The 22,300-nt window shown below is 49.3% G+C and overlaps 1 protein-coding gene across 2 annotated transcripts; it reads left to right on the top strand.

Moving 5' to 3' along the window:
- The first annotated feature begins 638 nt into the window (after window positions 1-638).
- Window positions 639-18,674, top strand: ERO1B (endoplasmic reticulum oxidoreductase 1 beta). Of its 2 annotated transcripts, XM_084868744.1 has the most exons (16): window positions 639-919; window positions 2,890-3,009; window positions 3,749-3,832; window positions 5,139-5,180; window positions 5,792-5,874; window positions 6,239-6,312; window positions 7,872-7,992; window positions 8,109-8,155; window positions 9,151-9,162; window positions 9,623-9,649; window positions 10,956-11,048; window positions 11,377-11,623; window positions 12,864-12,933; window positions 13,468-13,554; window positions 14,791-14,924; window positions 16,926-18,674. In XM_084868744.1, exons 1-16 carry the CDS (start codon window positions 818-820, stop codon window positions 16,984-16,986), a joined length of 1,404 nt encoding a protein of 467 aa, XP_084724870.1. In that variant the 5' UTR covers window positions 639-817; the 3' UTR covers window positions 16,987-18,674. The 2 variants fall into 2 exon arrangements, with proteins under 2 accessions (XP_084724870.1, XP_084724871.1); XM_084868745.1 differs by lacking the exon at window positions 9,151-9,162.
- The last annotated feature ends 3,626 nt before the right edge of the window (window positions 18,675-22,300 follow it).

Below are 22,300 nucleotides of genomic sequence, written 5' to 3'. Positions count from 1 at the left end.
GACACAGCAAGCGCCCCCGATTCAAAGTCACAGATGCTGCCAAACCGGCATGGCTCAGTGGATAGAGCATTGGCCTGTGGACTCAAGGGTCCCAGGTTCGATTCCGGTCAAGGGCATGTACCTTGGTTGCGGGCTCATCCCCAGTGGGAGGGTGGGGGGGTGCAGGAGGCAGCTGATGGATGTTTCTCTCATCATTGATGTTTCTAACTCTCTATCCCTCTCTGTAAAAAAAAAAAATCAATAAAAATACATATTTAAAACAAAACAAAACAAAACAAAGTCACAGATGCTAACGCACGTGGGTGCTGGGCGAACCTGGGGCTCCCTGCGCTGCGGGGATTCCAGAACCACGACACAGGAGGACGGGCTGCGTTTCCATGACAACCGCGGGGGGGGGGGAAGGGGCGCCCCTGCTAAGCCTCGCCCTCGCTCTCGTGTTTTGGAGCCCGCGTGGTCCCGTCCCATTGGCCCGCGGAGAGGCCCGGGCTCCAGGGAGGGGCGGCGTGGCCTCTGCAGCCACAGGTCCCCCAGTTCCCGCCTCCAACGGCGAGCGACTACAATTTCCGGGGGCGGGACTACAACTCCCACAAGGCCCCGCTCCCGGGGGCGTGCCCGAGCGCGGGGGCGGGGCCTGGAGGGGCGGGGCCTCCGGGGAGGTGGTAGGGGCGCCGCGCTCGCCGCTGCCCTCGCAGCCGCCGCCGGGCGCGCGCGCGGACCTCTGACCTCTGACCCTGGACTCCGGCCGCCGCCGCCGCCGGCAGCAGCCCCGCCGCGGTCGGTTCCCCGGGTCCCAGGCGCCCCGCCGGCCGCGGGCAGCATGAGCCGGGCGGCGCGGCGGGCCGGCGCGGGGCGGGGGGCGGCGGCGCTGCGGCTGCTGGTCGCGCTGAGCTTCCTGCGGGGCGTCGTCGTCGAGGCCCAGGTGAGCGGGGCCGCCGGGCGACCGGTCGGCCGGGCGACCGGGAAGCGCCGGGGTGGCGAGCCGGGGGGACGGCGGGGGAAGGAGGAAGCGGGCGCGGGCCGAGGGGTTCCGCCGGGAGCGGCGGGGGCGCCCAACGGCCGCTGCGGGCGGGGAAGGGCCGGCGACGCCCCCGGGGGCGGGGGGCCCGGAGGCGGGGGGCCCGGAGGCGGGGGGCCCGGAGGCGGGGGGCCCGGAGGCGGCCCCGCGGCCGGCAGGGGCCCCGGCCCGGAGCGGATGGGAACGCACTTCCTGAACTTGGGCCGGAGGTCCCGCTGTCACCTGCTGGGGACACGGCGTTTCTCCGGTTTGTGCCTCTCCCAGTGGGCACGTGGCGGGCCGGGGCTGGGGCAGGGGCAGGGCAGGGGGCAGGGGCAGGGGGCAGGGCTGGGGCAGGGGCAGGGGCTGGGACTGGGGCAGGTGTTGGGTCTGGGTCTGGGGCAGGGGCAGGGCTGGGGCAGGGGCTGGGACTGGGGCAGGTGTTGGGTCTGGGTCTGGGGCAGGGGCAGGGCCTGGGGCTGGGACTGGGGCAGGTGTTGGGTCTGGGGCAGGGGCTGGGGCAGGTGTTGGGTCTGGGTCTGGGGCTGGGACAGGGTCTGGGGCTGGGTCTGGGTCTGAGGCAGGGTCTGGGGCAGGGGCAGGGGCAGGTGTTGGATCTGGGGCTGGGTAAGGGGCAGGGGCAGGGGCAGGTGTTGGGTCTGGGTCTGGGGCTGGGACAGGGTCTGGGGCTGGGTCTGGGTCTGAGGCAGGGTCTGGGGCAGGGGCAGGGGCAGGTGTTGGATCTGGGGCTGGGTAAGGGGCAGAGGCTGGGGCTGGGGCTCCCAGTGGGTCTGGTGGGAGTGAGGCGGGTATCACACACAGTGTTGCACCGTCTGGGAATCAGGGGGCGGGGGGGGGGAGTGCCCAGATCTTCGCCCTCGAGAGACACGTTTGGCTTTCCGTTTCTCGGTCGAATTGGGCCCGCAGCTGCGGTGCCGCTGTTCGCACCTGCGCCCAGAGGCAGGCCGGCCCAGGGGGAGCGGTGCGCAGGTGGCCGGCCCCCGGGGAGATGTGTTTTGAAGCCATTGATGCTCCTCGCTAAGACAAAGCACAGGCAGTGCGGACACTGTTCAGACTCGTTTTTCACGGCCTTACCATGCTCTCTGCACTGCATCCCAGAATGCCTGGCAGGGGTCTTCAAACTACGGCCCGCGGGCCACATGCGGCCCGCAGAGGAGTCTGATCCGGCCCGCCAGGTTTTTTGGGCAGTGAGCGCAGCCGAGGTGTTACAGTAGGAATTAGTAGTTCATATAGTCCGGCCCTCCAGCTCTCTGAGGGACCGTGATCTGGCCCCCACTTTAAAAAGTTTGAGGACCCCTGGCTGTGTCACCGCTACAGGCACCCAGTAAACAGCCGTAGAGTTCTCCTGAGTTCTGCAGGCCGGGCTAGCGGGTTGTCCCGCCTGAGAAGGAAGGGGTCCTGGGGAAGCCGCTGAGTGGCCCTCCGTGCAGGGCCCGGGTCGGGGCGGGCCTGTGGGGAGAGGGACCCCCATGTGGCTGAGCCCCCAGTCTGCAGGCCCCGCTCCAGCTCCAGCTGATGGCAAAGCGGACTCGGGCCCGGTCAGTGCTGGGGAGCTGGCTGGTGCTGGAACACACGGGTTAGATCTCTGCTCAGGCCTGGGAAAGAGCACGGAGTATCTCTCTCTTTGACCGCGACACATAAAAACGTTCAGTTCTTCAGAATGGGTGTATCTAAATCCTGGCATTGTTTTTTATTGAGCTGACCACAGTAAAAAGGGACTACTTTGTTTTGTGTCTTAATGAGCAAATACTGGCCAATTTGAATGTCCAAATTATCTTTTTATGGACTAGCACGGGTTTGTTAAGGTTCGAACATCACTTATATATTTTGAATTTTATGTATATATATATATTTTTTTTATCCCCCCCCCCCAGGTCATTGGAGTTCTGGATGATTGCTTGTGTGATATTGAGAGCATCGATAACTTTAACACCTACAAAATCTTCCCCAAAATAAAAAAGTTGCAAGAGCGAGACTACTTCCGTTATTACAAGGTATGGTTGTAATTTTTTATTCTGTTAGTACCAAAGGTTTTTATATAACTGTGTACAGATGAGACTTTAATCACCCATTTAAAAAACTCAGGTTTTTGTTTTTTGTTTTTTACAGCTTCAATTTTCTTTTAAAAATATTTTTTATTGATTTTTTATTTTTTATTTTTATTTTTGCAGAGAGGCAGGGAGAGGGATAGAGAGTTAGAAACTTTGATGAGAGAGAAACATCGACCAGCTGCCTCCTGCACAGTCCCTACTGGGGATGTGCCCGCAACCAAGGTACATGCCCTTGACCTGAATCAAACCTGGGACCCTTCAGTCCGCAGGCTGATGGCTAGCCATTGAGCCAAACCATATAGGGCGAGCATCATTCATTATTAATTTTATTTTTTTTATTATTTTTTTAAAATATATTTTATTGATTTTTTACAGAGAGGAGGAGAGAGGGATAGAGAGCTAGAAACGTCGATGAGAGAGAAACATCAACTAGCTGCCTCTTGCACACCCCTACCGGGGATGTGCCCACAACCAATGTACATGCCCCTGACCGGAATCGAACTTGGGACCTTTCAGTCCACAGACCAATGCTCTACCGCTGAGCCAAACCGGTTTCGGCTCATTATTAATTTTAAACATTAACATTCCATCGGGAGTCTGGAGCACGGCGGGCGGTTAGGCTCTGAGGAGAGCCTGCAGGGCCGGACGTGTGTGCTCACGGGGCCTCTTCCCTTCCCTCCAGGTCAACCTGAAGCGGCCGTGCCCGTTCTGGGCGGAGGACGGCCACTGCTCCATAAAGGACTGCCACGTGGAGCCTTGTCCGGAGGTAACCGCGCAGAGCCGGCGGCCGAGGGCGGACGGCCTGCACCTGCTGACGCACATCGCATGCCCTCCTGAGAGTGCACCTTGTTTCAGCGGCAGAGAACATGCTGTGGACCTCAGTGGGAATTAGTGCCTCAAGTGGGGAAATTCAGGCTTGGAGTTAGGTCTCCAGTGGGTCTTCTTACAATAGAAAAGAAATGTTACATTTCTTAAGGAAATGTTACATTTAGATTTTGTTTTTTGATATCTAGCATAATTGGTTATGCTCTTTTTCATTAGTAATTTGTTAAGAGCTATATTTTCATTTGACTTTTTGCTTTTCTTACCTAGCCAGTGAGTGTAGTTTTTGTCCTCAAAGGAATGACAAAACTATCCGAACAGATGTCCTTCCTAATGGGAAACATTTAAAAAAATATATTATCTTCATTTTTCTTTAAGAATATAGTGTGTTTTTAAAGTTTTTGGTTTGAAATAATTTCACCTAGGGAAAAGTTGCAATATTCCATTTTCCATATACTTCTTATTCAGAGTCCCTAAATGTTAATATTTATCACATTTGCTTTATTATTCTCTCATATATGTGTGTATATATATATATATATATATATATATTAGTATGAGTGTGTATATATATATATATATATATATATATATATTAGTATGAGTATATTCTGAACCACTTAGGTACAAGTTACAAGCCTGATCCTTTATCCCTAAACATTTCAGTGTGTATTTTCTTAAAAACAAGATTATTCTCTTACCTAACCCCAACATAATTAGCCAAATTAGGAAATTGGTGTTATTGACTTTGGGAGAGAAAAGCTGAGCCTACATGCAGTTCTGTTGGTAAGCTCTAGGTAATCAGATGGACAGAGAGCTTACTCTTGCCATCTGCATTAACCCAAAATTGCCTAACGTGTCAGTTTAGAGCAGAAATAAAAATGGAGCCATAGCAATTTCAAAAATTTTGAAATTTTTAAAACTTCTGTTTTTGGGGTAAGAACATTTATGGAAAAAGAGATCTGGTCATTTTATAAACCTACAAATTGTCTAAGCTGTTAAGTACTGCACGGAGCGTCTATGCTGGAGCTGTTAGCTGCTCTGATTCTGTGTGTGCCGTCCGTTTTCTGTCTGAAAGCTGTCACTCCGTACCTTTCACCTCAGAGGTCGTGTCTATACAGCATTGGAATGACCGGGCGTTTTCTCCGGGGGAATAAAAATCCCTTCCAGTGGAGCAATAGCATCACTAGTTTGTGGAGAAGTCTCAGAAAAATGAAAATTGCTCTTACAATTGTTTTTGTTCTTTTAAGAGTAAGATTCCCGTCGGGATTAAAGCTGGGATTGCAAACAAGGTGAGTCGCCCTCTTCGCTGCCTATTTCTTTACCGCGGGCAACATGCTTACTACTGCGGGCGGGCGCAGGAGAGCGCCGATGGGGGTGGCTGGGAATGGCTACTTCTTATGTGCATATATATTTATTCTTATTGACGTCAGAGAGGAAGGGAGAGGGAGAGAGAGGGCGAGACATCAATGATGTGAGAGAATCACTGATCGGCTGCCTCCTGCACGCCCCACATGGGATGGAGCCCACAACACGACGTGTGCCCTGACTGGGAATCAAACTGTGACCTCCTGGTTCCTAGGTCGATGCTCACCCCCTGAGCGGTGCCGGCCGGGCAGGGGATGGCTACTTCTTTATTAAAACACTGAGCATGCCCACTTTACTGTGTCATCACGTGCACTTGTAGTTTCCCACGATGTTTTCATGTCTTTGCTTATTGATTAGGTAGAACTTTGTGACTCGTCTTCATTTGTGTTTCTTACTTACTTCAGTGATAGGGTGTAGCTCTCGTTAGTGTATCTGGTCCCTGGGAGACAGACTGTTCTGCCAGCTGAGCCGGAAATAAAGAAAGAGGAAGGGAGTGATTTTCGCTCAAACTTGTTTATTGTGAACTTCCTTTCAGTACTCGAAAGTGGCCAACAGCACCAAAGAGTTCGAAGACTGTGAGCAAGCCAGCAAGCTGGGAGCCGTTAACAGCACGCTGAGGTAAGCTTTGTTTTAGTATTAAAACTATTATATCAGCAAATGGATGAATAGTTTTCGTGATGTAAATAGACCACATTTTACCTACTTACCCCCTCCTGAAGGGCATGTAGGTTGTCTCAGATTATTTACCTAAGACACACTGCTGCTTGAGCTTCCTTGGGGACTTTTGTGATGCACACTAGCAGTTAATATCTGGGGAAGTTAATATTGATCTGTTTTTCATGTAACTCCCATCATTCCTGCACGTGACCACTAACTGGATTTGTGGCTCGTCTAACTAATACAGAAGTTAATTACACGAGAAAACTCTTGTCATTGTCAACTTCAAGTTTAATCCTTTTCTTTTCTCTCCCTCCCTCCCTAGTAATCAGAGCAAAGAGGCCTTCATTGACTGGGCGAGATACGATGACTCACAGGATCACTTTTGTGAGCTTGATGGTAATAAAATCAACTCTCGTAATTAAATTGTTCTTCCTCTCACCTGTTCACAAGACATTGACATCAATCGGAATGTCAGCAGTTCCGGTCTCTGATGCTGCATGCTGCTCTGTGCGCCTTCTGTCCCCGTGTCCCAACCCCGAGCCCTCAGTGCGTGCCCCTCGCCTTCATGGCTTCTCAGCTCAGGACGTGTGGAGGCATCTCGGGGAGACCGAGCGACTTGCCCCAGGTCACACGGGAGCAAGAGGCCGAGACAGGGTTCCCCCCAGATCTGACTGAACCCCAAAACTGTATCCTTTCCATGGTGCACAGGGCTGTGAACATACTACACACATGCTCACCCTGGACTGCAGGTCCCAGCAAGCTTCCAGTAGCAGGCGCTGAAGTGGGCTCCCCAGGGCCTCTCCCCAGAACCCCCTGGAGAGAGGCAGACAGCAGGCAGGGCCCCTCCTCCTAACGGAAGGCAATCGAGGCGACTCTGAACCTTTTATCTGTAGGAGAATACTCCCAGGAAATGTGTGAAGTAGGCTTCAGTCCTTCATTAGGCCTTTACCTTAACTCAGGGGTCCTCAAACTTTTTAAAGTGGGGGCCAGATCACGGTCCCTCAGAGAGCTGGAGGGCCGGACTATATGAACTACTAATTCCTACTGTAACACCTCGGCTGCGCTCACTGCCCAAAAAACGTGGCGGGCCGGATCAGACTCCTCTGCGGGCCGCATGTGGCCCGCGGGCCGTAGTTTGAAGACCCCTGCTTAACTCTTAGGAGTCGCTTGGAGTGCTGTGTCGCTTAGCTAAAATTGCTGGGTTTAAACAGAGTCTAAGGCATCCATCCGGTGCTGGAGCACAGCCACACAGCCCTCTCCGCCGTTTGTTCTGTCGTGTGAGGGAAGGCGATCCCTGCAGATCGGAGCGGAGCTTCTTAAATAATTGAGCGGCTCGCGGTCAGCTGCTGTCCCTCCCTCTCGGTTTATTGTTTTGTAATTGTCTGTATGCCCGGCTTACCTCTTCCTTTACTTAAGGTTTCTGCTCAGATGTCCCCTCGCCAGAGCCTGCTGCCACCCCCTTAAGACAGCAGCCACTGCCACTGAGCACACCGACCAGGGCAAATTAGTGACATTTAAAAAAAACAAAAAACGAGACCCTTGTGTAAGCCTAGGAATGATGAACTTTGAATCACCAAGTGACTGAGCCATTTACTTTGTCAGTCAGAAGTAGAGAGTAGCAGGATCTCTATTTTTAATACATACGACATATGCCAGCAAAATAGGTGTTTCTGAGCATGTGTCCAGACAGGTATATACTTAGGGAAGAAATAAACGAAATCATTGAAACAAGCGATGGTTCTGCCAGGTCTCTCCGCCTGGGCAGTGACACTGAAAGCACAACGGGCGCCTCTGAGGAGGCAGGGCCCCGCGTGGCCGCCCAGAGGAGAGGCGGCCGGTCTCTCCTCTCGAGTCCACGCTCTCCAGGTCCCAAGCGTGCTCTCGACGGGCCTGGGCGCCTGTCCGCTCTGTGACGCTGACCCCAAGACCGTGCGCTCACGCCTTTCTCTGTTCAGACGAGAGGTCCCCGGCCGCCCAGTACGTGGACCTGCTGCTGAACCCCGAGCGCTACACTGGCTACAGGGGGCCGTCCGCCTGGAGGGTGTGGAACAGCATCTACGAGGAGAACTGCTTCAAGTAACCGAGGGGGGGCAGGGTGCGGGGAGGGCAGACCGGGGGTCTCTCGGGAAAATCACATGACAAATCAAACCGTCTCACGTCTGAGTTTTGTGTTTTTTGTTGTTTTTTTTTAGGCCTCGATCTGTTTATCGTCCTTTAAACCCGCTGGCCCCCAGCCGAGGTGGGTTTTTAAAATTCGTTTTCATGCTTTTAGAGGTTGCTTATGAAATGTCTTTATAACTAGACTCAATGTGAGCACGTTTTCCACTGTGATATGTTTTGCTTAATTTGGATGATCAGAAGGATGTGAAACGCTCAGAGTTAAGTGTCAGGATTTCAGCAGGTTTTTACTGAGCACCTGCTATGGCCCTACGCCAGGAGTTTTATGGAAAATGCGATAGGACCCGTGAGTCATCCTCCATCGCAGTTTCCCGAGGAGCCGAACAGTCGTGGAGCTGCTGGAGGGATGAGGAGGGAGGAGCGTGCTCTGCGGAAAAGAGGGCGGAGAGGAGGAGCAGGGACAGGAAAGAGGGAGGCAGAAGGCTGGCGAGGGAGAAGGCCGCTCCATGAAGAATGAAGTCGCTCTTTTTTTTTTAAAGAAAAAAAATAAATTTTACTGACTTCAGAGAGGAAAGGAGAGGGAGGGAGAGAGAAGCATCGATGTGAGAGAATCATTGATAGCCGCCTCCTGTACACCCACCACCGGGGACCAAGCCCGAAACCTGGGCATGTGTCCCGACCAGGAATCAAACCTGTGACCTCTTGATGCATGGAGTCGACCCCCAACCGCTGGGCCACACCAGCCCGGTGGGAGCAGCCTTTTAGGACAGAAGTAATCCCTTATGGAGACCACAGGGAGCAGGGAGCGTCCTGGGCGTGGTGACGGACGCAGGGACTTTGTCTAGTTGTGAGCTCATCATCGAAACCAGTGATCTTTCTGATGGTTTTCAGTTGCTCTCTGATATTCTCTATTGTATGAAACGTGAGAATCTTGTACTTTTTGGCCTATATTCGTATTATGAAGTTTCATTTGCAGGATAACTACACACTGACCAAGGTTCATGTGTAATGGATAGTTTAACACAGTGCGGTTCCATCCCACATGACAGTGAATCGGATTAGAATCGGAGCTTCGTAAGGCATTTTCTAAAACCTTCCTATTGTTTTCTCTTTCAGGAGAAGATGATGGTGAGTTAAACTCTCGTGGCTTTGTTTCAAGGAGAGGAAATGTTTTTCATCAAAAACATCAAAGAAAGTGTTTATCTCACTCTTTCATGGAAAATAGCTACCAATGGATGGAGTGCTGTAGTTATCAAAAGCAAATCTAAAATTGTTAACCTCTCCCCCCGTGCTTACGGATGTCCATGTTTATAGTGAATAAGATTTATGTAACATTTTGACTGAAATGTTTTCTCAAAACTTTTACTAGTCAAAATTTCATTTATAGGAACATTGTCCCGAACTTAAATTACCTTTAGGCTTTATTTTCTAGAACCATGTCCCTGTTTTTCTACTTCCCATGAAGTAGTGGACATTCCAGAAATAATCCTTAATCTGCCATAAAATATTTATAAACTTAATTTATTTGAATATATAAATGACTGTTTAAAATACGTTAACTCAGTTCTCTGTGTGTGTTTTTTTCAAGGAGAATCATTCTACACGTGGCTAGAAGGTAAATACGTCTGCGTTTTAAATGTATTGGGTTCTTGTAAGAAATGTATTGATTTATTGAATCTGTTTTTGTAAGTTTTGGGATGCATTGCCTAGACCGCTGATTCTGAGTGTTGAACGGAAAAGCACATGTTTTAGGTTATTAGTTTTGGGAGGCAATCACGGGGAAACGTGGAGGCACAAACCCAGCATCGGGGGATGCACAGGCACTGCCTCTGGCCCCCGGTTTGGCCGCTCTGCGTGGGTGCTCGTTGCCCCTGATACCCATCCCGACTCGGTCCCGTGGCCGTACTGCAGGCCTGAGTCCACGCAGACCTTCCTGTGGCAGGAAGTACTTTTTCTCTGAAATGAAGGGAAGGTCAGTTTGAATTCAGAAGTTTTTAAACCTGAATTCACATGCTAACACAGTCTGAACTTGTCTAGTTAAAGGATAAAGCTGTATGGATCCCAACCTGGCCAGTTTGGCTCAGTGGATAGAGTGTTGGCCTATGGACCAAAGAGTTCTGGGTTAGATTCCAGTCAAGGGCATGTACCTTGGTTGCAGGCTCCTCCCCAGCCTGGGCCCTGGTCCGGGCATGTGCAGGAGGCACCGATCCATGTGTTTCTCTCACATCAATATTTCTCTGTTTTTCTTTCTTTTCACACTCCCTAAAAAAATCAGTGGAAACATATGCTCAGGTGAACATTAATAAAAACAAACAAAAGCAGTATAGATCCCAATGGACCAGGTGCTTTTGCATTCTTATACTTTGTAATATTGAAAGTACTAGAAATATAAAGTATGAGTGGAAAGCTGACCCATTCTAGTGGGACAGATGGTTAACCAGAGCTAGAGAGCCCAGGGCAGAGGGACTCCTAAGACTGAAAGGCCTGGAGGGAGGAGAGAGACCAAACCAGTCCCTCTTCCTCGTCACCGTGTGGGTGAGAGGAGGACCCTCTCCGGGAAGGGGGAGGAGGAGGCTGCTTAAGCTGAAGCGGGAACTTACGCTGGCCCTCGTCCTAGACCATGAAGCGGCTGTGCTGGTGCATTCTGGGTAACTTGGGGGCCTGCCAGTGCATCCATAGTGTCTGAGCCTCCAGCCACCCAGCACGTTCTTGTTCTTCCTTCAGTTATCATCCAGTTCACTGCTCGGAAGTCGGAACTTATTTTCTCTTGAGAGAATCTTGACCTCGTTACTTCATACCATTTCTTGATTTATTCTTCATGTTCTTGAATCTTAACTTTAAAAATAAGCCTGTGTACTGAGTCCTCAGTATTTCTGTTATCTAAATGGATGTGATAGCTTTTTCAATATTTTCCTGAACAGGTTTATGTCTGGAGAAAAGAGTCTTCTATAAGCTCATATCGGGACTTCATGCCAGCATCAATTTGCATCTCTGTGCGAATTATCTTCTGGAAGGTAATCAGATTTTTATGTAGAAACTTCTTCTATCCGTGTGAAAACTGTGGAGAGAACATACACATACTCTATTTTTAAAAATCTATTAAGCCCTAGCTGGTTTGCTCAGTGGATAGAGCGTTGGTCTGCAGACTGAAGGGTCCCGGGTTCGATTCTAGTAAAGGGCACATGCCCGGGTTTTGGGCTCGAGCCCCAGTAGGGGGCGTACAGGAGGCAGCTGATCATTGATGTTTCTCTCTCTCTCTCCCTCTCCCTCTCTGGAAGCAATAAAAATAATATATTAAAAATCTGTCTACTAAAAGCATATCCTGTATTTCTTCCTCTTCAGAAACCTGGGGCAAGCCTAGCTGGGGACCTAACCTCAGAGAGTTCAAGCGGCGCTTTGACCCCTTGGAAACCAAGGGGGAGGGCCCGCGGCGGCTGAAGAACCTGTACTTCCTGTACCTCATCGAGCTGCGCGCCTTGTCCAAGGCGGCCCCGTACTTCGAGCGCTCCGTGGTCGATCTGTACACGGGCAGCGTGGACGATGACGCCGACACGAAGACCCTCCTCCTGAGCATCTTCCAGGACACGAAGTGAGGCTCCCGCCGGGAGTCTAACGAGGCGGCGCCCGAAGGACACACACACACACACACACACACACACACCACACACACACACACACACACGGACACACACACCACACACACACACGGGCACACACACACACCCCCACACGGACACGGACACACGGACACACACACACACCCCACACACACACCCCCACACGGACACACACACACACCCCACACGGACACCCCCACACGGACACACACCCCCACACACACACACTCACACACACACACACGGGCACACACACCCCACACACACACACACGGACACACACACACACCACACACACACACACACACACACCCCCCCCACACACACACACACTCACACACGGGCACACACACACAGACACCACACACACATACACCACACACACACACACCACACACACACACACCACACACACACACACACCACACACACACACACACCACACACATACACATACACATGCACATGGGCCTCAGGAGGTTCTTTAGCAGAAGGGGAGTCGGAAGCCAGACAAGGAGGACCAGGACAACAGCAGTCTTCAACGTTTTTTCTGAGAATTTTATCTGAAAGTGGTCTAACAATGTGTCATTGCACTTTCATACTTGAGAATAGGCTATGTTTTTAAATATAACTTTACATTTTATGTAGCAACATTGAATGCTACTTAAATGTTCTTTCTACCCATTTTGTATTCCAGTTGCTATTGAAGTTTAGGTGACATCATGTTAGATACCTGTGTATGTTAGATATCAATCGATACTTAAGGGAATATTATTAGCCTTACCTTCTAAGTATTTAACCCTTTAAAAAAAAATCTGGGTCTAAAACCAGTTTACGGGTTAAGATGAGCATGGCACAATGTTGGATTAAGAAGTGCTAAACATGAATTGCGATTAACTTTAAAAGATGCAGTAAAATATTAAGAGAGGGATTGTTCACATCAATCATTTTCGTTAATTTTTTAGATTATTTTTTATCAGACAATCTCTTTAAAACATTACAAACTTGTACATTCTGAAGCTATCTCTATACGTTATAAATCTCGCTTTAGTCTTATGGAATAGTGTACATGTGAACTGCCGGCCACTGTCCTAAGCCTTACCCGTGAGTAAGTTAGGATTGTAAGTGCCCGTAAGAGTTCTGCCAGGACTCTGGTACCCGGCGCTGGAATAGTTCGCCTGCCACTTACAGTCCGGCGTTTGTGTGTCCCAGGTCCTTTCCCATGCACTTTGACGAGAAATCCATGTTCTCCGGAGACAAGAAGGGGGCCAAGTCGCTCAAGGTAAAGCTTGCCGACTGGGGAGCCGGGCGGGAGCGGTCGCTGGTTGTTTCTTGGTGTTCCTGAAATGAAATGATTTAGCCACAACTCTTATTTTAGTTTTGGAAATCAGTTTTCTGCTATACAGTTTCAAATAATTTTCTTCTTCATGGTTGAAAAACAACTCATCCTATAGAATAAAAGCCTAATATGTGAATCGTTCGAATGACCGGTGAAACAACTGGTCAACACGATGCACGCTGACCACCAGGGGGCAGACGCTCGATGCAGGAGCTACCCCCAGCCTGCAGGACCCAGGCCAGCCAAGGAGTGCCAGCAGGGGGTCCTTCTCTCTGCTCCGATTGCCCCGCTGGTTGGTCGCCCTGCAGATCAGCCCTGATCACAGGCCAAGCCTAGGGACCCTACCCATGCACGAATTTCATGCATTCGTCCTCTAGTTCACTAACAAATTTCAATACTTTTATTTCTTATAATTCAGACTAACAACAGTTTCCTGTTAAATGTCTGATTAGAATGCACATGTTTTCTGCACGTTAGGAGGAATTCCGGCTGCATTTCAAGAACATCTCTCGCATAATGGACTGCGTCGGGTGTGACAAGTGCAGACTGTGGGGCAAGCTGCAGGTTTGTGTGTTGCCTTCTGCTTGAAACCATTGCTAACCTTACATTTTCCCAGAGGAGTTGAAACTTTTTATTAAAATGTTCTCATTCATTGGATTAGAGACCCGAAGTGTTGTTTTTCTGTGTTATAGATGAAAAAGTTAGTATTAAACTCTTGGCTTTTATGTGTATGTGTAAGGATGTCTTTCCTGTTATTGTATGTTAGTGGTTTGGTTTTAGTGTGTCTGTTTTCATTGGTAGAATCTGAGATTCATTTCTGAAGTTGGGGGTTATAAATAAAGTACATTAGTATTTCATATACCCAGATCATAGGTAAATATCTATCTATCTAAATATATATATATATATATATATATATATATATATATATATATATATATATACACATAAAAGCCTAATATGCAAATTGTCCACTCAGGAGTTTGATTGGGAGACTGGGAGTTTCATCACTCACTATGATGTGCGCTGACCACCAGGGGGCGGTGCAGGACAAAGGAAAGTCCGGCTGGCAGATGGCAGCCAGGGAAGGAAGGGCCTGGTGGGCAGATAGAAGTCCCTGATCAGCCCTGATTGCCAGCCAGGCCTAGGACCTACCCACGCACAAATTTCGTGCACCAGGCCTCTAGTAATAATATAAAAAGATTGAATCATGAAGTTTGGTTACTGAGTCTGTTTCAGTGATGAAAAGAAGGTCACCTTGTCACAAAAGAGGAAAGTTCTGCCAAGCAGGCTCATTTCTCTCCACATTCTGCCTAAAAAGGATTGATATTTTGTGGGTTTTTGTTTGTTTTTTTTTTTACAAAGATGACAAGTCAGAACATCAGCCAACAGAATTATTCTAATGGCAGCTATACAGAAATCAGAATCTTTATTCTTTCTCTAGTGTTTATAATTAAGAAATTACTGAGTGTAGGTTTGCTAATAATTTTTAAGTTGAGAGTTGCCAGGGCCTAGAAAGAAGGCTTTCGGGATTACTTACTGAACATTGTAATCCTACTGGGACGCTTTTAGGTTAAGAAAAGGCATGTGAGTGACGGGATGGAAGGGTACCCGGGAAGCTAGTCAGCACATAAACTTACACGTGCCCGTCTTTGAGGAGGCAGAGGCTGCACTCTGTGTCGTTCGATAAAATGGGGAAGTCAAGTTGTGCATTTCCTGCCTCAGCCGGTCGCTGAGTTTTCCTTTAAACCTCGAGTAGTTACGACATGAATTGATCGTCTGTCTGTCTCTCTCCTTTAGACTCAGGGTTTGGGGACTGCCCTGAAGATCCTGTTCTCTGAGAAGGAAATCCAGAAGCTCCCGGAGAACAGCCCGTCCAAAGGCTTCCAGCTCACGCGGCAGGAAATCGTCGCCCTTCTAAACGCTTTTGGGAGGTAAGGACTGACCCTCCGCGCCCATCTCCGCTCAGCTGGTCGGCTCTGAGAGAGGACTTTACTGTCAGACATGTATCACCAGCCCGCTCTCCACCGCCCTCCGCATCCGTGTCTGCCCGTGACCCCCGTTTGCCTTCTCCAGTGGGAGGCGCTGGTGAGAGGACGCACCCCCTAATAGCACGTTAGCTGAGAACAAGAACGGGGACCGAGAGCTCGGCTGAGAGGTGAGGAAAGAGAGAGATGAAACTGTTCTTCTTTCTTTTGTTTTTAATCCTCACCTGGGGATATGCTTATTGATTTTTAGAGAGAAGGGAAGCTGGGGGGTTGTGGGGGAGAGAGACATCAACTGGTTGCTTTTCTGCCCCGCCCAGGGATTGAACTCTCACCCCAGTCTATGGGACGACATTCCAACCACTGAGCCACACCGGCCAGGGCTGCTCCTGTTTCTTAACCCAAAGAGGCATTTTTCTCTTGCTCGTTCTCTTCCCGCTACTTCTGTACACAGATAGACATTCTGCTTTTTGTTGATATCACAGATGGTTTCCAAATTAATTTGAATTTGCCTACAGAATTACATGCAACACCAGCCTCCTGAGGAATACAGAGCAGGACCAACCTACTGAGTCAGAGAAAATAATACTAAGCTGCCCTGGGGAAAATGCACAAAAGTCAAGAATTAAAAAAAAAAAAAAAAATAGGGAACCAAGGGATACCGGGATTATTTCTTATATTTTCTTAACATGCCTTTTTAAGCTAAATTAAAAACAAGTGAGCTGCCCCTTCCCCATCTTAGTGGTAAAATTTCACCATGTTGTCTCCCCTGCATTTAAAGATGGCGTGTAAGCAGAGGTTTCAAACAAGGTAGACACAGAATGTCCATCGGTAACTGACATTTCATGAAAAATTCAGTCCACCCACTTATGGGGCCTATAGTGAGATAAAGCAGGAGAAACTGAGTTAAATTTAAATTGTTCAAAATTAAAAGTAAATGAAGAATTTTTTAAAAAATATATTTTATTGATTTTACACAGAGAGGAATTGAAAGGGACAGAGAGTTAGAAACGTCGATGAGAGAGGAACACCGACCAGTTGCCTCTTGCACACCCCACACTGGGTATGTGCCCGCAACCAAGATACATGCCCTTGACCGGAATTGAGCCAGGGACCCTTCAGTCCGCAGGCCGACGCTCTATCCACTGAGCCAAACCGGTCCCAGCAAATGAAGAATATTTTAAATAATTTAAACATTTTCAATCCAAATAAAAATAACTGAGAAAAAATTAAACTGCCACCTTCCCACTGTGGTTCTATCTGAGAGCCTGCTATTACCTCTGTTGTTCTCTAGAGGGCGCCAGACTCAGGGCCAGGGCTGCTCTGGCAAATCTATAGAAAGAAAACATTGGATTTTTATTGCATCCACCTTGAATTGTACAGAAGGATAGCTGAGCTTATAGATTTATTTTGTGATTCCCATTCCAGAGTCTTTCTGCTTTCATTCATCCATTGTTGATTAGGCACATGGGCTTCAGGCAGACAATATAAACAGGATCTTCGCCCGTAAAGATGGTGGAGCTGACAGCATAAAACAAACGGGTGTGTGTGGGGAGCAGTGAGAAAAGAGCGGGTATTTGGAGAGAAATGGGCAAGATGAACTTGCAGACTAAATATAAACATCTTAAGGTTCTTTACTGTAATGAATTATAATCATATCACCATTCCATCATGAATCTATTGATGATAAGAAGTAGCTGGTTTCCTTGGCCCCTTCTAAGCCAGGACTGAAGGGCCATAGCTCTGTGTCTCATTAATATTTAATAAGGAATCACAACTTATTTTAAAATAGAAGCTTCAATGTTCAGTGTTAAATATATCCTTTTAGTTTGGATTTTGCTTTAATAATTGCCCATATACACTGTCAACCATTTGAAATGTGCACGCATCTTATTAGCGGTAATAAGTGATAGTAATGAACAGCTTTTCCCCCCCCCCCTCCTCCTCTAGGCTTTCCACAAGCATCAGAGAATTACAGAATTTTAAAGTCTTACTGCAGCACAGTAGGTAATGAAGGCTTTCCTGTGTCTGGTCAGACATAAAGTGACTGTGAGGACCTCACCTCTCGGACATTCAGCGGAAGGAGACTTACCCTCCGGGACTCAAGAATCTGAGCTCTTAAGGAGAAATGCAAATGTTCGCTTGAATATTTATGATTCTAATAGACTGTCAATTAGAGGTATTTATAAATGAAGTATATACTTTTAAAACATGTAAGTTATGCTAATTCCGCGGCTAATTTCGTTTCCATCTGTTGAGTATTCTGCTGTGCTGTCGGTTTGGAATCGGTTTTGTTCTTACCCTGTTATGTCTCATTTCCGGTTGTCAGGCTGTCTCCACCTGGTGACACTGCGCTGGCTGTGATGGGCAGGCCAGGCCGGGAGGGTCAGGCTGGTCTCGGTGCGGGGCCGGCCTCACTCTGTCACCTTCTAGCGGGTGGAGTGCCCATGTGATGAGTGGCCTTGTAAGTGTCCTGTTTCAGAAGTCCCCGCAGAGCCCCCGGGACTTCCGCATCTCTGGTTTTTGTTTAAGGTTTTAGTTGCTGTTTTGGTTGGTTTGGCCTAACGGCCCCGCTCCGGTGAAGGTAAGTACTGAGTGGAGAGCCGGCCCCATGAGCGTCTTCGCTCAGAACCGGACACCAGTTCCTTTGATTTTGTGTTTCTTTGTTTCTACTCCAATTCTATTAATGTTCATTTACTCAAAAAAAAAACACACAAAAACAAAAAAAACCAAAACCCACCACCATTGCATAAATATTGAGCATTTTCTATCTTGATAGAATGTGAGTGCGAGTTTGTGGATTTATAATGCCAATTTAAAACATTCTGTGCACAAAACTATTTTTCCTGAAAGGAAACTTCTTCAGGGGGTTTTCCTTTGGAACACAAGCTATGCAATCCCCAGACTGTCCTCCGGTGGATGGCTGAGCAGGTGCCCCCGCTCAGACCTCAGCTGCCACGCTCCCCACTCGCTCTCTAGCTCCTGGCAGGTCTATGGTCTGTGCTAGCAGACAGCTCACTGGCTTCCGCAGCCATGTCTCAGCCCGGGACCTAGGTCCCTACACGTGGGAAATGCCGATTCTTCTCAAAGGTGTTAGGAGACAGAAGGTGGCGTCTGTGCGGGAGGAGTGAGGGGACAGGCCTCAGTCTGGTGTGAAGCCATAAGTGCCCTTACCCATGGCTGCTGGGCCCCAGCGGAGCTGGTGGCATGTGTTACAGCCATCGAGTGGCTCCCCCTCTTTTAAAGAGACGTCGTCACTCTTTTCTTTTGTTTTTGGGGCGCAGTGTTGTGTGGCGGGTGAGGGGACCTTGGGGTGAACTGGTTTACAAGTGATGACATCACAGGTAAATTATATCGCGGGAATTCCTCTTAGTGCTCATTCAGAGTTCAAGAAAATGTGAAAGTTCTGCCCTTTGTTTATTTTTCCCGTAAGCTTACAATCCTCTTGGTGGCGTGACCTCCTCACTCCCGCCCTGAAGACAAAGCCTGTTGTTTAAACTCCATTTCCTGCAGAATCCTCGGTCACTTCCATGTACTGCTTTTTTCCTGAACTTCGATTTGTTTCAAACTTGGGCAGCAACTGTACGCGAGAGTGCATTCTGGGCGATTCAGGTCTGGCTGGGGTCAAAGCTCTTTTCAAAGTTTAACCCGATGTTTTTTCACTGCCGAAAAAATAAACAAATGTCTATTTACACTGAAGGTCACCTGCTTCCCTTGTTCACCATCAGTCAGACTGGGGGGGCATCTGTGTGTGTTTCTGAAGTGGTTCGCGTGCTGTACGAATCTCTGTTTTGTGAGCCTGGTGGCTGGTGACCAAGGGCGGAACCCTCGGGGCGCCATCTCTCCAGCCCAAGCGCCCTGCCACCTCCTGCTCCCTCCCCGCCGTCCCCGAGCCCCTGCTTCCTCTTCCTCTTCCTCCAGCCCGGCTCCCCTGCACCCCCCCTTCCCAGGCGAGGGCTCCGTACGACCACGTCATCTCTGTTCTGGTCCAGACCACAAGCCAACTAGCTGGCCATCATGGTGGCCACGGCCACGCTTAGCTCCTAACACTCCTCCAATTCCCGCTGACCACACTGCCACCATCATTTCCAACATACGATTTCAGATTCCTGCCTAAAGATTTCCCACACACACACACACACACACACACACTCATATACACACATTCACACACACACATTCACACACACACACACACTCAAATATACACACATTCACACACACTCATAACTCACATACACACACACATACTCAAATATACACACATTCACACACACACATATACACACATTCACACACACACACACACATACTCAAATATACACACATTCACACACACACTCATAACTCACACACACACACACACATACTCAAATATACACACATTCACACACACACACTCATAACTCACATATACACACATTCACACACACTCAAATATACACACATTCACATATGCACTCTCACATACATTCATACATACATTCACACAGTACACACTCCTACATATACAGGCTCAATCCACGGCCCTGGTCGGGCTGGTGCAGGAGGCAACCAATTAACGTGTCTCTCGCACATCGATGTTTTTCTCTCTGTCTCTCCCTCTCCCACTCTCTCAAAAACAAGACAAAACAAAACAAAAAACAACAATGGAAAAGTACCCCCCACACACACACCCCAGGATTCACAAAACAAAAAAATTTCCACGTCGTCAATGTTATTGAATTCCTAGGCAGCATGTGACAACAGCCTTCAGCCTGGCCAACATAGCTCAGTGGTTGAGCGTCGACCAAGGAACCAGGAGGTCACGGTTCGATTCCCGGTCAGGGCACAGGCCCGAGTTGCGGGCTCCATCCCCAGTGGGGAGTGCAAGAGGCAGCGGATCCATGATTCTCTCTCATCATGGATGTTTCTCTCTTTCCCTCCATCTCTGAAATCAAGAAAAATACATGTTTAAAAAAACAAACAAAACCGGAACTGACACAGAATCCATGCACACTTTGGAGACCTGGCAGTGGCGGGTTCTACCAGGTCTCCAAAGCGTGAGTGGTGAGTCCCCGGCTCCAGGGCTGAGCATCACAAGACCGAGAGGGAAAGAGGAGGAAGTAGAGTTGGGGAGTTGGGGTGGGGGGGAAGGCTAAGACCAGCGGGAGCTAGGGGTGTGGCCAGAAAAAGAAGGGTTTGGGGAAGGGGAGAGAGAGGGTCTCACATCCCACTGGGGATGGAGCCTGCACCCTGGCCATGGGAATCGAACCGTGACCTCCTGGTTCATAGGTCACCGCTCCACCCCTGAGCCACGCCAGCCATGCAGCTCATGAGGTCTTCCTTTGACCCTGTGAGGTGCGTGCTGTGGACCCTGAGGAAGAAGGCACCTGCTGGAAAGGGTGACAAAGTAGACTCAAACTTTAAAAAACAGACCCTAGCCGAAACCAGTTTGGCTCAGTGGATAGAGCATCTGTCTGAGGACTGAAAGGTCCCAGGTTCGATTCCGGTCAAGAGCATGGACCTTGGTTGCCGGCACATCCCCAGTAGGAGGTGTGCAGGAGGCAGCTGATCGATGTTTCTCTCTCATCGATGTTTCTAGCTCTCTATCCCCCTTCCTTCCTCTCTGTGAAAAAAAGAAAAAGAAAACAGACCCTGGCAGCCTTTGCCACCAGGGCCTCTCATGCAAACGGCACCTCAGGGAGAAGCCTGCTCGGAGACCCCTCCCTCTCAGCAGTCCCTTATAAAGGAGCTCCTGGCATCCTGTTTCAACCAATAGGAGCAAGGCTTTCTTTCCCCAGCCAATAGGAGCTGCCCCCTCAACATCTTCACCGACCAATCAGAGCAGCTCCATGCTGGCCAGGAAAGTACGGTAAGTGCCTGTTGAACCAATTAAACTTTGAGGATACAGAATCCCTGTTTGCATGACAACAGACCGGCAGGAACCAGGGGTAAGGATCTCTCTCTCTCTCTCTCTCTCTCTCTCTCTCTCTCTCCCTCTCTCTCTCTCTCTCTCTCTCTCTCTTTCTCAGCCAGCTCCCAGGGGACCTGCGCTTTCCCTTTCCACCAAAGAGGAAGGACATTTTCCCAGGCTGAGCAGACCCAGGAGGAGCCAGCAGAGCAGAGCTGTCTGGGCGGAGCGGGGCCTGGCCCCAGGGCTGCCTCACAGCTGTGCTGGATCAGAATAGAGCTGGGTTTTTTGTGTTATTTTATTGTTGTTGTTTTTTAAGTATATTTTTACAGGAGGCCCAATGCAGGAAATTCATGCCGGAGTAGACCTTCCCTCCCCCGCTGCTGCTGGCACCGGCTTCTCTCTGGCACCTGGGACCCCGGCTTTATCTCCTGTCCGGTCTAATTAGCATATTACACTTTTTTAAAAATTATATATTTTATTGATTTTTTTTTTTACAGAGAGGAGAGAGAGGGATAGAGAGTTAGAAACATCGATGAGGGAGAAACATCCATCAGCTGCCTCTTGCACACCCCCCACTGGGGTTATGCCCGCAACCAAGGTACATGCCCTTGACCGGAATTGAACCTGGGACCTTTCAGTCCGCAGGCCGACGCTCTATCCTAGGGGTGTCGAACTCAATCAGAGAAGGGGCCAAAATCTAAAATCCAGCCTAAATCGTGGGCCGAATGGTTTACTGAACAGTCATAAACTGACAATGTCATAAACTGACAGCGGAGTGCAATGATGACAGCGCGGTGCGGGCCACATTGCAAGGCCTGGCGGGCTGGATTTGGCCCGCGGGCCTTGTGTTTGACACATGTGCTCTATCCACTGAGCCAAACCAGGTTTCGGAAGCATATTACACTTTTATTATTATAGATTGATTTCAGAGAGGAAGGGAGAAAGAAAGAGAGGTAGACACATCCATGATGAGAGAGAATCATGGATCGGCTGCCTCCTGCACGCCCCCAGCTGGGGATCGAGCCCACAACCCGGGCCTGTGCCCTGACCTGGAATCAAACCGTGACCTCCTGGTTCCTAGGTTGACGCTCAACCACGGAGCCACCTCGGCCAGGCAGCATTGAGCTGTTTTGCACTAAATATAGTTTCCTTCTTCGCCGCACCCCGAGTGGGATTCCTGTGGGTGTTGATTGGCACCAACAACCATCTTGGGACAGTAGCATATCGTCCCCATTTTGCAGATGACAAAACTGAGGCATGAGGAGGCCAGGGAGCCTGCCCAGGGTCAGAGCAGAGTGGCAGCGCAGGGACGGGCACCCAGGCCATCTGACTCCGGACTCTGGTCCCAGTATGGGTTCCCAGTTACCACTGGGGTGTGGGGTTTAGGGAGGGGAGGGGACACATTCCCTGTTTGCTTTATACATTCCTG

Source organism: Pipistrellus hanaki, assembly GCF_964339955.1.
Source record: "Pipistrellus hanaki genome assembly, chromosome: 20".
Lineage (NCBI taxonomy): Eukaryota > Metazoa > Chordata > Mammalia > Chiroptera > Vespertilionidae > Pipistrellus > Pipistrellus hanaki.
The sequence above is the reverse complement of the archived record's forward strand: the minus strand, read 5'-3'. Positions and strand labels throughout refer to the sequence as shown.